Raw genomic sequence first — 17,945 nt, forward strand, 5'->3', positions numbered from 1 at the left:
AGTTTTTATTTATCTAGAGAGAATGTCAAGAAATGGGATTACTAGGTTATACGGTACGTGAATGTTTAACTTAATAAGGAACTTCCAAACCATTTTCCTCAGTGGCTGCCATTTTATATTCTCAAAGCCATGAATGAGAGTGACAGTTGCTCCAAATTCTTCTCCTCAGCACTTGGTATTATCATTATTTTTCATTTTAACCCTCTCTGTATGTTTGTAGTGCTGAGTCACTGTGGTCTTAATTTACCTACTAATGATATTGACCATCTTTTTATGTGCTTACTTGACATCCTAATATTGTTACTGGTGAAGTATCTGTTCAAATGACTTTTAAATGAGTTGTTGGTTTGCTTAATGTTGATGACTGTTCTTTCAAATTTTCTCTTGAATGCTAGTTTTGAACACTTTAATTATGATGTTGCATCGTACTTTTTTATTTGTGTTGATTCTGCTTGCAGTTAGCTGAATTCCTTGGATCTTAGGATTTATAGTTTTAGAATTATTTGGCTATTATTTCATATATATATATATATGTTTTCCATCACTACAGTTTTGTTTTTTTGAGAATGTCCAAAAAACAATGGGAATATAAAATATACAACCCTTTGAGACAAGCTTTTCTTACACATATCTTTTATATATATATATACATATACATATATAAATATATATATATATATATATATATATATATATAGTGTTAACCTCCTTCTTCCTGCACTCCAATTCCAAATATATTTAACTGCTTGATTTATCCATAGACTCCTGTGGTTCTACTCCCCTTTTATATATTTAGTCTTTTTTTTTCTGTTTCAGTTTGGAAAGATACTATTCTATATCTTATAGTTCACTGTTATTGTCTTAATCAGTGTATAATAAACTGTTAAATCCATTAAATGAATTTTTCTTTTTTATATTGTTCATTTCTCTCCACATTGTGTTATTTTCCTTTAATACCTAAACATTTTAATGACATCTGATAATCCTTGTCTTTTAAACTCACCATCTCTGTCATATTTATCAACTGATTTTCCTTCTGGTTTTGTGCTACACTTCACTGCTTTATCTTACGTCTAGTAATTTTATTTGGATACTGGGAATTGTGATTATTGCATCGTTAAGTGCTTGCGTCTTGCTTTTGTTCCTTTAAACTGTCAGGCTTTGCTCTGACAGTTAAATTATTGGTGGATCAAATTGATTCTTTTGAGGCTTATTTTTAAGTGTTTATTTTTTTTTAAGGGTGGATCTACACTAGAGTAATCTGTACTCTAAAAATAATTTAACTCTACTACTAATGTGTTACTCTTCTGAGCACTCTACTCACTACCTCCAATAATGTGAGGACCCACCACCACTCTGGCTGGGCAGTTAAAACAATGCTCTCTCTCCTGTGAAGTAAGGAAAATACTCATTTCAAAACCCCTTGGTCATATTTTGCCTATCTTATGGAATTTCTTCCTATGCATGTGCCATTTAGTATTCAGTAAAGATTCAAGGGGCCCATTCACAGGTTTCTGGAGCTATTTTACTGTGTAGCTACCTCCTCTATGAAACTGTGCTCCACAACTTCTTGACCTCTGGTGCCTATCTCTTCAGTTCACCAAGACTGCTGTGTTTTACTTCAGATTGCCCTTCTTTCACAATGCTCCAGAATGTGCCTCCAGGCAAAATGTTAATAGAAGTCACTGAACCCAATTCAGTCATTTCCTTTTTTTCAGGGATTACAGTTCACATTGGCCTACTGTCCAAGATCTAAAAACTGTTGGTTTATGTACTTTGTTCAATTTTCTAGTGGTTACATTCGGAGGGCAAATCCACTCACTGTTATTCTATCATGACAAAATAGAGGAAATCATGCTAAATATTTTAGAATTTTCCTTCAAAACATTGTGTCACTGCCATTTTCTTCCTATTCCTATCAACATTGTCTGCAGGACTTTATATTCAACTAACAATACTAGAAAAGTATTAATCCTGACTAAAAACACCTTGTTATTTCACAGGTTTTAATATGATCTCCCTTTTTTGAAAGCAAGACAGGATCTTAGGCATTTAGAGTAAAATCCTTAAATATATACCATATATTATGGAACAAATACTAAAAGATATTCTGATCTTCATAATAGATTATAATTTTTATATGAAGGCAATCTGGCTGTCACAATTATTAAAGCACTGATTGTCAATGTTAAGTCAAGTGAAATAGTGGATCAATCATGCACATCCCTTTTCCATTTTGTTTTGATTCATACAAAAACCTTTTTGAAGATGTCATTTCTGAAGGATCATTTCTTTAAAGTTCTGTTATACCATGATCTCTTGACATCCTGACAACACAAATTACTCAGGTACCTAAAAATCTTCAGTAGCTACTTGAAAATTATGATAAGATCCCTTGATAAAATGCTACTTGATTACCATATTTGTAAAAATTCAAGTGATCATCATTACCAACAAATACCTTCAAAGAATAATTTAGAAAGAAAAAATTTCTGAATTACACATAAAATACTTTGCTTGAATAAAAATGGTTGATTAAAAATTCCTAATTTTTTTTTATATTTAGCACAATATGTGAAGTATATTCCCCCTAATACAAAAATGAATCATTTGCAAAAATATGGGATGTTATACAAAACATCATTGGTGTATATTTGTGAAATTTTCCTAAAATGCTGGTGACCATTTTCTTAAAATAATATCAATAACAACTCTAGGGGGGCGCCTGGGTGGCTCAGTCGTTAAGCGTCTGCCTTCGGCTCAGGTCATGATCCCAGGGTCCTGGGATGGAGTCCTGCATCGGGCTCCCTGCTCAGCAGGGAGGCTTGCTTCTTCCTCTCCCTATGCCTGCCGCTCCCCCTGCTTGTGCTCTCTCCCTCTCTCTCTGTTTAATAAATAAAATCTTAAAAAAAAAATAACAATAAACGATACACACTGCTGCTTAAGTAGAATTATGCACAGAATGAACAATGATACCTAAGTGTCAGTTAACCAAATTTATCAAAAGTAACAATCAAAAATAGGAAGAGAAATGTATTCTGCAGTCAGTATAGTTCAATTTTTTTAAGTAATTTTTTTTTAAGAGAGAGCAAGAGTACATACGTGTAGAGAGGAGGGGTAGAGGGAGAGAGAGAATCTTAAGCAGACTCCATGCCCAGTGAAGGCCCCATGTGGGGCTTGATCTCACAACCCTAGATCATGACCTGAGATGAATACAAGAGTCAGACACTTAACTGACTGAGCCACCCAGGTGCCCGAGTATAGTTCAATCTTAAGCAACACAGCACTGAGTTGTGGTAGGCTCAAAAATTATTACAGTTGATCATGGTTTTCAGCTAAAAGAAACATCTTTTTACACTATCTAGAATGCTGCAAGGAATCTGCACTCTTTCCCTTTTATTCCAAGGGAAGACATGGGAATTCAGTGATTTCCTCTTGACCAGGCCTGCCATACTGCACTGGGGAGGAGGTAGCACAAAGACAAACAAAATACCATGGGATTTCTAACTTTTGGAGTATTTGCTTGGTAGCTGCAGTTTCTTAACTGGTTCTTAGTTTTGTTTTGTTTTTTTAATTTTTATTTATTTGACAGAGAGAGAGACAGCGAGAGAGGGAACACAAGCAGGGGGAGTGGGAGAGGGAGAAGCAGGCTTCCCGCCAAGCAGGGAGCCCGACGCAGGGCTCGATCCCAGGACCATGGGGGCATGACCTGGGCCCAAGGCAGACACTTAACGACTGAGCCACCCAGGCACCCCTTGTTCTTACAGTTTTAATAAAGCTCTTTTGGTCTATATATTGTTGTTTATTCAGTGTTTCTATGGAGGAACAAAGGTCTGAAGCTTTCTGGTTCAGTATCTTGCTGATGTCACTCTCCAACTTTTCACTTTTTAATGGTGTCTTTTGATAAACCAAAGTAATTTTTAGATGGTCAAATTTATCAACCACTAAATTTTATGGGTTATTTTTGGTCTAGTTAAAGAAATACTTTGACTTTGGCAATACAGATATTGTCCTGTATTTTCTTCTATAGGATTTGAAGTTTTGCATTTCAACCATCTTTGTATGACTTTTTGTGTATTTAGTGAGGAAGGGATTCAATTATTTTAATTAACACAAAATCTGCAATTGATTTGGCTGCATTTATTGCATTGTTCATCCATCTTCTTTTGTAATGACAGCTCTGTCACAGCCCTGAGTTGGGATCTGGTTCTGGATATTTATTCTGATACAGTGATCTGTTTAGCCCTGGGCCATTATACACTTTTAAAATTACAATAGCTTGCTCCTCTTTAAAATTATCTTGGTTATATTCAACCCTTCATTCTACTTTAGAAATTTAAGAGAAAAACTCATCAAATTTCGTGAAAATAATTTGAGATTTTTGAAAACAAATTTTTATTCAAAGTGATGGATTATCATGGACAGAAATTACTTCTTTGTGAGATCATCTTCCTACCATGAACATGATATAGTTCACCATTACTTATGTCTTTAATGTCATTAAGAGCTTTTTATAACTTTCTCCTTAGAGAACATTAAAATACTTCTGTAAAATATAACACAGATAAGTAAAATGCATAAAACAGTTTAACGAATTATTTAAAAATGAACACCCTTAAAACCACTACATAGATGAAGAAACACTTCTGTCAAATATCCCAAAAAGTCTCCTTGTGTCTTGTGCTATTCTCCTTACTTTTAACAAAGCATTATCTAGTTTTTATGATAATCATTATGGTTTTTTTTAAAGTTTATCACCCAAATGATAGAGTTATATGTATAAACAACTCAATTTTATTGATTTTTGAGATATCTTTTAAAGCTCTTTTAAGCTATAGATCCCCTTAACTCTTCTTTTCCTATATAAATTATTTTGATGAAACCAAGACATTTGTAGTGCAGAATTTCCACCAGTGTTAATTTTGATGACGGAATTCTCATGGCACAGTTTAACATGTTGGATATATAGAATCAATGAGATTCAGCTTTAATTAATTAATTAATTAGGTCAGCCAGTTAGTCTTGATGGGTGATAGTGTTTTCTCCATCTGGTTGTCTATTTGTCTCTCCTTCTGTGATGTTAGCAGCCATTGATGCTATGATCTATTAATTCCTGAGGGGATCCTAAATGTTAATGATCTAACCCAAATATCCATCACTTATCAGATATATTTATATTTCTAGAAAAAGAAGATTACCCTCATTAATGATTTGATAACACAAATGATATAACTTACAAAGGAATAACAGGATAAATATTTATTGATCAGTTTTTAAAATAATGAGTTCGTTCCCTACATTCTAAATTCAACCAAGTCATATTAAAAATCATTCTTATGACTTACAGATTTAAACACATCCATGCATTTTGATGCTTTGGAGTTATTAACTTATTGGTACTCAAAATGCCCCCATCTTTGGCCAATAAGAGTGTCTTCAAGTTAGCTCCTGAGCCTTTTTGACAGTGTTTGATATCTTCCTTGGTTTTGGTATCACTAAATGTTGCAGGCAAATCATGAGCACTTACTGTTGTAGCCTTGAAATTACCCATTTCTCCAAGAAACTGCTTTCTTTCATTGGCAAATGATATTTCAAGACTACAATCTGGACTCCAAACATCCTCACTGCTACTAACTTGGTCATTGTTCCTAGGCGAAACAGTACACAGGATTAGAGTACATATGTGAGTGTGAGTGTTTATGTGTGTGTGTGCACATAAAAATTTAGCTTTTATAATGTCCCATTCAAATTCAAAACTAAATGATTTGCTTAAACTGTATTTTATATCTGGATTTCCTTTATTTAATGAGAATCTTGATTTTCAAGATAAAATAATTAGAATATCAATAATTACTAATTGTTTTATAAAAACATTATGCAACAGCTTTATAAAAACATCAATAATGCCACTACAAATATAATTATTGTCCTTCTACTTTTTTCAGTTTTCATAGCATATAGTCATTATATACCACATTCTCTCTCATATAACTAAATGGTTAGTTCTCCAAAATAGTTATTTGGAGCTTAGTGGTTATCATGAGATCCCTCTTCTGTTTGTTTTCATATAATTTTCAAAAATATGACAACCTACTTTCTGAGAACTATCAGCACTGTGTTCATAACCCATTTTTATGTGGACTTTCTCTTTGTCTCTCTTGCCCTTCTGTTGCTCAATTTGGATTCTATTCATAGTAGTTTCTTCTCAATGTGGGGCTTTGTCTTGGGAGAACTTTAGTTGGTTAATTACTCATGGCGCCTAGATGGCTCAGCCCCTTCCAGCCTTACCATGGAACCCTTGGACTCATCTGCTATTATAGTGTGCAAAAGCCTTCCCTATTTTAGGGGTTCTCAATTTGGCCCTCTGGGTTTACCAATGAGTACTTGTAGACTAGTTTCCTCAGATGCCACCTTGTTTCCCACCACTTTCTCCCTGGCCTCTGCTAATCCATGTGTTATCTTGTAGCTCTTGCATCTCAACCCAGTCATATTTTGGAGTATCAATGGGATACCTTGTCACCTAGTTTGGTTGTAACTGTTCATTTTTTGTTGCTGTAGCTATTGTTTCAACATCTATTGTTCTGTTTTTCATGGAGGAATTCAGGGTTATTTAAAAAAGTATGCCACTCATTACCATCTATACTGAATCTGTCATGTACATTTTTTTGTATTATTGCCATTTTAAAGTAACTTCTGAAAATACATTTCAATCTATAATTTTTGAATCAAAATAAAGATATGTAAGTTTTTCTAATTATGTGGCCATATTTTTACTATGAATGATCCAAGGGTGAACTGGGCTTCTTGATTAGGGTCATTCTTTTTATAATAACATTTTAAGGATGTTCTATTTTGGTTGAGTGGAAATTCCATGCTATTATAAAAAAAATGCTAGTCTTGGAAACTTAAATATTCTTGAGTATTGTATGACTTTAATAAAACATTTATTAACGTCACCAAAAGTGTAACAGACACTTTAGTATAACATTTCCTGCACTGCGACCATCCCTTTCTAATATGTTTAACTTATACATATAGCTTCTAAACTTATATATATAGCTTCTAAAAGAGGCAGCCTATATATTATACCCAACTTCACCCCTCCCATCAACCCCAATCTTAGCTGATTGTAACAGGTAGACACAAGACCCAAGGCTGAGCCACTCAGATCCTCTCTTCTATATAGTGACTATAGTCAACTGATGAAAAACATTTACATTAAAAGCACATTTGGAGTCAGAGTGGGGTACTATACTGGGCCAGGTTCCAATGACTAAAAAAGTGAAGTTAATCGGGGAAAGAAGTGAAAAATTGAGTTGATACACAGAGAGAAGCAAATATGGAAGGCTATAAAGTTGCTCTGAGAGTCAAAGGGAGCAGCCTTGGTACTGACTCTCCTCTCCCATTTCAAGGTTGCCTGACGTCTATCTATTTTTCATTTCCTGACTTTGGATGCTATAAGACTTTCTGCTGTATCCACATCATAATTAAGTTACCTTTAATACTCAAGTTACCTTTAATACTCTTGTGAGTTCTCAACCTAACATAAATAATGCTCACAGAATATAAATAGTGATTTCTCAGGGCCACTCTGCTATTGTGGAATAAGACAGAGTAAAGGACACTAGGCTAACTAGGCTAACACACACACACAGACACACACACACACACAGCCACCCCCCCACACCCCTAAACGTTTTCTCTTCTAATTAACTTAGGTGACTACTGATTCTTTATTACTAATGATAACTATAGGCTCACTGTAGTTCTTAGGACTCCTGAATCTACAACTGAACCTCTGAAGTTCATCCTCCATTGCTGCAGCAAACCAAATAAATATAACCATTGGACCAAAGGTTGTTTTGTCATCTTGGGCTGGTGGACTTTGATACTTGCATACGTACTGACTCTAATTTTTATGCATTAGTTTGCAAATTTAAAACTTAGAATTTTCTTATAGAAAGTTCACTAAGCTCCAAATAACTACTGTCTCCAAAAATCCTTAATTATTGCCAAGAGAAAACACACATACACCAACTGTACCGTTAATGAGCGACCTTAAAAAGTATGAACTACATTGAGTACTCTAGAATCATATAATAGTAATTTAACACAGGATGACTAATAAAAGTGATAGACAAATTAAGAAAATGAAACAACACTATTTTAGCTATTTTAAAGGACATAGACAATACAAAGTATCAGTGATTATTTTATAAAAAAAACTACATGAATACAAGTGTAAATTAAGAACAAATGAATATAAAACAACAAGTAAAGATGCCATTCAAATGCACTTTATATTTACTTGAAATTAAGAATAATTGCCTTCTCTTTTCATAGGACATAAAATACTTTCACTTATCTAAATCCAGCTTTGTTCCTACCATTTAGATATACATGATGAAGTCAAAGCAATGGGATTTATTCATCATAAGCACTATTTTTAAATATTCAATGGCTAGCATAAAGATATTTTTATCATGTAAATTTCCTGAGTCCTTTATAATAGTTTGACAGTTTTTCTTCTCAGAGGAGAGGAATAATGTTTCAAATGAGAAAAAGGAGGGAAATGGAAGAGAGGGAAAAAGAATGATCAAGAATACATGTACAAGAATGAGAACATGAAAGGACATGTATTTCCAGAGGCTGGGGTGGAGAGCAAGAATAGACCTTGGATGAGCACAGCAGCCAGCTTACAGGTGTGGATGACTGATCAGTACTGGGAATTCTTACCACAGAACACAACATTTTACCTGTCTTACCACCTTATTTTCAAAACTTACCTCTACCAATATTAGTAACAAAAATAATGTTCTTGTCAAGTATAAGGAAAAAATACTGAATATTATGTACCAAAATAAGCTAGGCAATACAATATAAACAATAAGATATTTCCTATTTATAAGTGATGAATAATTTTATCAAAATTGTATAAATAAAATGGCACAAGATCACATAAGAGAAGACATTAATTAGACTTAAGGAATCTGAAACAGGATTCAAAGGATGAGAATAATTTGGGGGAGAGAAAAAAGGAAAAATATCAAATGTAGAAGAAGAGTTATACAAAAACAAGGAAATGTAATAACATGTGACTTGTTTTCATGTTTAATTAATGTCTTCTATTAAAGAGGACAGAAACTAGTTGAGTCTGAAAAGGAAAGTTATAACTAAATTGTGAGGGATACAGAATGTTGTTCTGTTACAGATGTTCCTAGATTTTTGAATTGTATTGATTGGCAGAAATTTGGAGGACATACTGTAAGTGTGTCAACTTTCTATTTAAAAAATACAACTCAAAATCTAAAATTTTGCCATTTACTATCATCATTTTATTATGTAAAATACTTTTAACGCAAAAAAGGGATATGAACATTACATCCACATAGTTTTAAAAATGGGATATATTAAACTCTTCGGATGCAGAAAAGTTACAACATAAAATTGTATTCTGCCAGATGAACACAAAGAGAACTTTCAATATATAACATGTTCCAATGTTTCATTTCTAGCATAGTCACTTTTTCTAAAAATCCAAGAGGTGTGTTCTTAATACCCTTTCAACTCAATTCAGAATATTTTAGGTAACCTTAGGGAAGCCCAAGAAAAACAGCTCTCAATTCCTACCCAGCCTTTTCTCCTACCTTTTCACTGCAGTGCTGGGAAGAAATAAGAAAGAGTCCAGATGCCTGGTCACAGAAAATTCTGGACAGGGGCTATCTGTGTGGGGTGGGGTCTTGCCTGACCAACACAGACAGTTAAAAGTTATCTCACAGTAATTCCTTAGAGCTTCACATTGTCACAAACTGTCACTGAGGAACCAGGAACGTGGGTCTTATAACTTAAAATAATTCCTTCTTTGCTTTGGCTGCTGGAAAACTTAGTGTTGATCTGTGTCCCAGTTTTCATAACACTACAAGGACTCAATACTAACATTTCTAAATTTATTCTGTTTATTTTAGCATGTCTTGGACCACTATTTATTATATTTCTCATATGAATTTGTCAAATCATTTTAGGAAAAAATATATATAAATACAGAAAAAATAAGGGACTTTTAGTGTATGAGGAAATATTTAAGATTTATTTTTTCAATAATGTTTATTAATTTTTTTCTTATGGTAAAGTAACACATTAGGGGGTCATTGCACTAAATATTCTCTCAGTCTAGAATGCTTTTCTAGTAAGCTGTATGACTCACCTACTTTCAGTCTTTGCTTAAATGTAATTTTTATCATTGGTCTATTTAAAATTATAGAGCATGTTAGAAGATGGTAAATACTATGTTAAAGGGTAAGTTCAACACAGCACTTTTGGGATTCTAAAAATGGCAGAGTTGGGTTGCAGTTTTTTTTTTTTTTTTTAAAGATTTTATTTATTTATTTGACAGAGAGAGAGATAGCGAGAGCAGAAACACAAGCAGGGGGAGTGGGAGAGGGAGAAGCAGGCTTCCCGCCGAGCAGGGAGCCCTATGTGGGACTCGATCCCAGGACCCTGGGATCATGAACTGAGCCAAAGGCAGATGCTTAAAGACTGAGCCACCCAGGTGCCCGGGATGCAGTTTTAAAGAGGGTGATTTATTAAGTAAACCGCAACCCGACCCTGCCATTTTTAGAATCCCAAACCCCTGTGTTGGACTTATCCTTTAACATAGCATTTACCATCTTCTAACATGGTCTATAATTTATTTATTATGTTCAATACTTACCTAAATGTCCTCTCCTTGCTAGAATATAAGCTCTACAAAGCAGGGATTTTTTTTTTTTTTTTAACGAAGGTTGGTTTTGTTTTTTTTTTTTTTCTTTTTCTTTTATAAAGTATAGTTGACACACAGTGCTACATTAGTTTCAGGTGTACAACATAGTGATTGGACAACTTTATATGTTATGCTATGCTCATCACAAATGTAGTTTCCAACTGTCACTGTACAATGCTATTATAATACTACTCAATATATTCCCTATGCTGTAACCTTTCATCCCCCTGACTTACTCCTTCCATAACTAGAAGCCTGTCTGCCATTCCCCTTCACCCATTTTGCCCATCTCCATCCCCCTCTCTTCTGGCCACCACCAGTTTGTTCTTTGTATTTATGGGTCTGTTTCTGCTTTTGTTTTTTCATTTGTTTCCTTTTTTAGATTCCACATCTTTGTCTGTTATAAACTAATACATTCCAAGTACCTAAGAAAATGCTTGGCCTTGAACAAGAACTCAGTGCTTTAAAAAAAAAAAAAATGAATAGCTCACCTGTGTGTCACTGTTCTAAGAACTTTATATGCATTATATAATTTAATCTTCACAAGAACCCTGGGAGGGAGGTGCTATCACTGACTGTATTTTATAGAAAGAACCTAAGTTACAAAATGCCTAAATAATTCACAAAGATCAGAGAGCTAAGAAAGTAGTAAACAAAGATTTAAACCCAGTCAGGTTATTAACAATTACTGTCTCACCTAATAGAAACAGATTTCATAAAAGCAGCTGAGACAATGAGAGAACAATCACAGGAAAATGACAGTAAATAGAAAGTGAAAAGCAAAAAAATATACATAAGCCTGCTAAATTCAAGGAATAGTACCTAAAGCCATTATTTATTCACAGGATCATCTAGATATGGATTACCCCTTTCTGAAGTTCTTGAATATTTATAAAACAAACTTTTTAAAGAAATAAGGCTTCAGATAACCATATTTTTAAAAGCTGCTCTCTAATACTGGTGCATTAATTAAATCTTCATAATAATTTATCTGCTTTCCCTTCTCATTCCACTTAAGCTGCTGTTGAGTAAAAGACAATAGCTTTGTCAATTCCAGGTTAAGTACTTCTTTACATTTTCTCAGTTAAGAATTTTCATATTACAAGTATTATGTGAATAAGGAAATCACTTACAGAAGCATGGCTCTTAGAGTTAAAAGGAAATTTTAGAGCAAATTGCTTAGTAAACACACCAACCTAATGAAGGATATACTGCAGCCCTGGTAGACTAGGATTTTCAGAGCCAGAGCCTCCTAGTCCAACACTTTTTCAAAGTTCTCCATTCTATTATTAGCATTGACTGTGAAAACATGTTATTTTTCAAAATGAATAAGAAGAAAGCATGTACGAGTATCTTATTAGAATTTGTGGCAGCAATGTCTTTATATTCTTTTGGCAATATATATTCCTCCAGAAGTACAATTTATATCATGAGTAATAGATACATTATAGGAAACTAAAAATAATTAGAATAGAGAGAAATCATACCTTCTATCAATAGCTCTTGTCCATGACTGCCAAGAAGTGTACGAGATAGGAATGGGGCAAAGTCTACAAAAATTTCACGAAGAAGAGGAGCAACTTTTTCTAAAGCTCTTTCAAGTTTTGCAGTGATGCTGTTGAAATTAAGACATAAAGACTAGTAAATATAATTCAATACAAAAAGTCAAATAAAGTTTACTTCTAAATTAAAATCTTGAAAAATCATAAAAGTACAATTCTAACTCATGGAATAGTAACAGCTTCAGTAGAAGGGACACCCTGTAGAGTTTCACATCAGTCATAAGGCTAACTCTGAAGACTGCTGCTAAAGTAGAATGACCAGGGATGCCTGGGTGGCTCAGCTGGTTAAGCCCAGGACTCTAGATTCTGTCTCAGGTCATGATCTCAGGGTCATGAGATCAAGCCCTGCCTGTGCTCAGCAGGGAGTACACTTGAGATTCCCTCTCTTCTTCTCCCTCTGCCCCACCCCGCCATGCTCTCTCTCTAAAATGAGTAAATAAATCTTTAAAAAAATGTAGAATGACTGTTCTGTGAAAGGCAACTGGGATTCTATAACCTGCAAGGGACACAGACTCTGCTCCTAGCTCTATGTCTTCCATGACTATCTTTCTATCTATGAAATAAAATTGTTTTGAACACCTACTACATGGATCATTGTGTCAGTTACAAAGAATTAACCTGTACTCTCTAGAGTTGCCTAAAAATTCTCTGAGAAGCTGGACAAATAAAGGAATAACTAGAATTCACTGTAATACAATTAAATTGCTATGCTTAAGTAGGCATTTTCCATTTCATAAGCCCACTTACTATTATTTACCAATTCCTGCATTATTATTTATATTAGTTCACTCTTAAATTTTAAGTTATATGGCCTCATGTAAGCACTATTTGACATTCTTGAAAATACTTCAAGTAGTATATGTAAAAACAAAATCGGGGTAAAGAATAATTCTGCTCAAGCAAATAAATAATCTGGTAACATCTAACTATCTCTCTTAGATATAAATGCTTTGAATTAAGACTGTGTGAACTGGAATGCTGGTTCTCTCTTATGCTACCTAGGTGAGCTTGGGGCATTAGACTTCCTTTGCCTACAAAATGAAAATGACCATAGTGCCTACTGGTGAGGATTAAATGCAATAAGTCACATAGAATGCAGAGAAAAGTACCCAGCACACAGTGAGAGGTCAATAATGGCAGCTCTTACAATGTAATAGCTACTTTGAATATAAAAAAACTATATTTACTCTTACAAAATGTAGCTCTGATTAAAAAAACCAAAATCAATATAATAATATAATGTTAGAGGACTACACACTGTTCTACACAGAAGACATGTACAGCAAAAATTTAAAAATGCTTCAAAATAATAAAAGTTCTGCCACAAAGCTAAGTAACATTTTGCTATATGTGAGGAAAATATAAATGACAAAAAAGTAATTAATCATTGAATAATTTTTAAATATATTACTAATATTTAAAACTAAAGTACTGCATTGTTAAGTGATTAAATAGGGGTGAGGGAATAATCTAGGATTCCTTCTTTCCTAACTTGGAAACAGCATGATCTGAATCATTTGTGCACTCAAAGCCTCACCATTAGCACTTCTATATGATTTTGTCTCCTCTTATGTGGGTCAACAGCTTTAGGGAAAGAAGTCAGAGAGGAAACTGGTGTGAGCACTTCCACAGACTTTAAAGAGAATATTCTAGAGGAACAACTTTGGGCAAGAAAAAGGGAGCTGAGTAGGGCTTTGAAGACATGTTGAAGATACAGAGAATTCTCAATATTCCCCCTTACTCTGTTATTCCTGAACTAAGTAAGCACCTTCTTTAATTTTTTTTATTATTATGTTCAATTAGCCAATATATAGTACATCACTAGTTTTTGAGGTAGTGGTGATAAGCACCTTCTTTAACCAATGGTTCTCAAATTTTCGTGTAGATCAGAATCATCTATAATGCTGTTTAAACAGACTCCTAGAACCCCATCCCCATAACTTCTGATTCAGTAGGTCTAGGTGTACTGTGAGAATTTGCACTTCTAACAAATTCTCAGGTGGTTTGCTACTGCTGATCCAGGAAACACACTTTGAAAATAACTGTTTTAATGAGAGTATTTACTACTACTAAATTGTAATAAAACAGCAAAGGGAAGGCTACCTGAAGTCATAAAATAATCATAATAAGCTATCTCTGACTCTTAGTGAATATAGACAGAACTCCTTTTTTTTAAATATCTATTAATTAATCCATTCCTTCTAATCTCCAGGATCATGTCCCATAACTTCCCAGCTAAAGTAATCCCCTCCTCTAAAGAAAGATGAGCAAGAATGCTAAGAGCAAGCCTGTGAAGAGGGGAAAAATCTAGATGTTATTGTTTATGTACCTGAATTCTGAGTGAAGCATGAATATTTTTATTTAAGATTAATTAATGAGAGTGAAATTACCTAAGAAAATTTTTAGATGTATAAAGGTTCACATCATAGCTATACTATTGTAATATACTATTATCTAATTAAATTCAGGAAAATTTTTCCCCAGTTTATGACCTTTTTTCCATAATTTATGGGTTTATGTATGATTTGGAGGCTTCAGAATTGCAACAGTACTGTTCTAGGTTACATATCAAATAGAAACTTCAGTTAATTTAATCAACTAATCACATAAGTGTGTATGTGTACATGTGTATTAATTACCTTGACTTACGGGTAAGGGATAAAAACAGACATTTCTCAATGAGTGAATCCCTACAATAGTATTTTAAGAAGCAACTATTTTCTTATAAAACTCAATAGAATATTAAATGATGCTCTTACATATCATTCAGTAATCATAATTTTAATATTCTAATGGGGAACAAACAATGTAACATTTTCCCCAGCAAGAGATCAAAGGCTTTAAGTACAGCAAATCATCATCAAATAATACTGCCAGATTTCTCTATCAAACAACAGCCTATTCTTTTTTGTTGCTGTTATTTTTCTAATTTTTATTTTATTTAAAAAAATTTTAATTCCAGTAGAGTTAACGTGCAGTGTTGAATTAGTTTCAGGTGTACAATATAGTGATTCAACTATTCTATAAATTATTCAGTGCTCATCATGATAACTGTACCCTTAATTCCCATCTCTATTTCACCCCTCCCCCATCCCCTTCCCCTCTGGTAACCATCAGTTTGTTCTCTATAGTTAAAAGTCCGCTTTTTTGTTTTGTTTCTTTTTTCCTTTGTTCATTTGTTTTGTTTCTTAAATTCCACATATGAGTGAAATTGTATGGTATTTCTCTTTCTCTGACTGACTTATTTCACTGAGCATTATACCCTCCAGATCTACCCATGTTGTTGGCAAACAACAGCCTATTCTTTTTTTTTTTTTTAAGATTTTATTTATTTATTTATTTGAGACAGAGAGAATGAGAGAGAGAGAGCGCACATGAGAGGGGGGAGGGTCAGAGGGAGAAGCAGGCTCCCTGCCGAGCAGGGAGCCCGATGCGGGACTCGATCCAGGGACTCCAGGATCATGACCTGAGCTGAAGGCAGCCGCTTAACCAACTGAGCCACCCAGGCGCCCCACAACAGCCTATTCTAAGTGGAAAAGTTTCACCATCACTTTTCTACAGTGAAGGAAATGGACAGGTTTTGTTGTTGCTGTCATTAATATTTATAGATTCCACACAATGTATTTTAAAGGAAAGTAAACATCGGATAAGAGTATGTGATCTTCATCTTTACACAATTTAAATTCTCAAAGAACATGATATAAATGTAGATCTCAGCTTAATACCCTCCTCTATCACCAGGCAAAGAAGCACCAATTACAAAAAAAAAAAAAAATACTGGTATTTCAATTCTCATCTGAGAGAAGGGCACAATGTAAAACTCCCTTTTCTCAAGATATACCTGAAAATTTATGTTAACATGTAAAAAATAAATAAATAAAACACTTTAACACAAGAGAACTCCTTGGCCTTATGTCCTATGAAAATAAATGAATTATTCTCTTCATTTTGAATATAATTTTTTTAAACAGCACATGTAACAACTACCAGAAAACAAGGTTCTTCGGCAAATTATTTTGTAATAAAAATTAGCATATTTTACTTGATTTAGGGAAAAGAGTAAGTAATAATTTTTCAGTTTTATTTGAAAGCTTATTTTCATTTATTCAAGTATAAGATATTTTATGCACAAAAAAATGTGAAGGTTCAGTACACAGGTAATTTGCCCTACATAGTATTGAGTGAGATTTATAATCTTAACACTCTAGCAACTTCTTAGTATTTAGGAAAGTTCTTGGGCCCTAAATTTTCCAATTCCAGGCTGAAATGCATTCTCTTAAGTTTCTCATTCCCCTCTCCCTACTCAATTTTTTTTTTCATTCCCTTCAGTCACATTAATGATGCTTATGATGTTATTTTGACATTGGCTATTTTTCTTGATAGTTAAAAGTGCAAATTCTTTTAAGAAAGAGAATTACCGATTTCCATGAAGAAAACTACTGTTGCAAGTTGGGTAATTTATCAACCACTCTCACAAATTCTCCAACAATAAAAACAAAATATTCAAAGAAAATAATAATGCTTTAGATGAAATTTAAATTTAAAGTGTTAATGCCTGGATTAAAATTTAAATTTAAAACACAAGAGTTTTAATATTATGGTTTTAAAAATTACAATTGCGTATTGGCTTTTACTTATATTAAGAAAATCTCATTTACAGAGATTTACAGTTTTAAGAAATTTTATGAATAAAGATAGATAGAAAAAAATGTATGAAAAAAATGTATGAAAACCCATGGTTGCAATTATTCTCAAATCTTGCCAAATGTAACTGACCTCAGGACATATCAAAGGCCAAGGAGATTATTAATAAATTAATCAGCAGAAAAAAGTAAGATTTTTGTCTCATTTTCTAAATTAATCTCCTCATAAATATGTTTCACTACAAAGTATTGATTATTTTCAAATGTTATATCCTTAAGAATTCTAGAAAAACACAGTAATTTTACTTTCATTTAGGACACTGCTTATGTTGTGAGTCCTATTTTAATAAACTCTTTTACACTTGGGCCACTTAATGAAGTTATAATTCTTACTTTTGGTTTTAGTATTTTGTATTCTCCTAGGTCCTTAGCATATCATAAATATAATAAAACTTAATACTTTAATTTGGTACATTTAAGTTCTTAAGTTTCTTCATTTCTTAAATCATATAAAATGGTTATATATAATAATAAAATCTAGAATGAAAATAACTATGTAACTTTAAGCAATGTACATAAAAGACAGCTCAGTTATAAAGGAAATTATTACACTAGTGAATTCCACAACAGATTTCATTAATCAAATGTTCCTGGGTAAATTAGGAAATACATGCATAAGTAAGTGAAGTGATTTGCTTCACTTACTAAGTAAGTGAAGTAAACTTAGATAAAAAGAAAAGATTAGGAGAATATTAATGACAGCAAAACTATAAATTGTAAAGTTAAATTCTTATTTGGCTACATACTATGACTAGGAAATGACAAACAGTGACTTAAAATATTTTGTTTAGCTTTCACTAAGTTTCTAATGTGAAATATATATATATATTTATGAGAGACCAAGCAAGAGCAGAGGGGAGAGGCAGAGCGAGAAGGAGAGAGCATCTTAAGCAGTCTCCATGCTTAGCGTGGAGCCCGAAC

At 33.3% G+C, this 17,945-nt stretch overlaps 1 protein-coding gene across 9 annotated transcripts in view; it reads right to left on the reverse strand.

Annotated features, from left to right (window-relative positions):
• The window catches only part of NBEA (neurobeachin), a 680,995-nt gene that overhangs the window by 368,166 nt on the left and 294,884 nt on the right, over positions 1-17,945 (reverse strand). For all 9 annotated transcript variants that reach the window (XM_064586204.1, XM_054506303.2, XM_064586203.1 and 6 more), the window contains one exon: positions 12,247-12,374. In XM_064586204.1, coding sequence (XP_064442274.1) covers positions 12,247-12,374 — 128 coding nt within the window. The remainder of the gene's footprint in view (positions 1-12,246; positions 12,375-17,945) is intronic.

Source organism: Mirounga angustirostris, unplaced genomic scaffold, assembly GCF_029215605.1.
Source record: "Mirounga angustirostris isolate CCGP_5_RB_7025 unplaced genomic scaffold, mMirAng1.0.hap1 SCAF_3, whole genome shotgun sequence".
In the NCBI taxonomy this organism is placed as follows: domain Eukaryota; kingdom Metazoa; phylum Chordata; class Mammalia; order Carnivora; family Phocidae; genus Mirounga; species Mirounga angustirostris.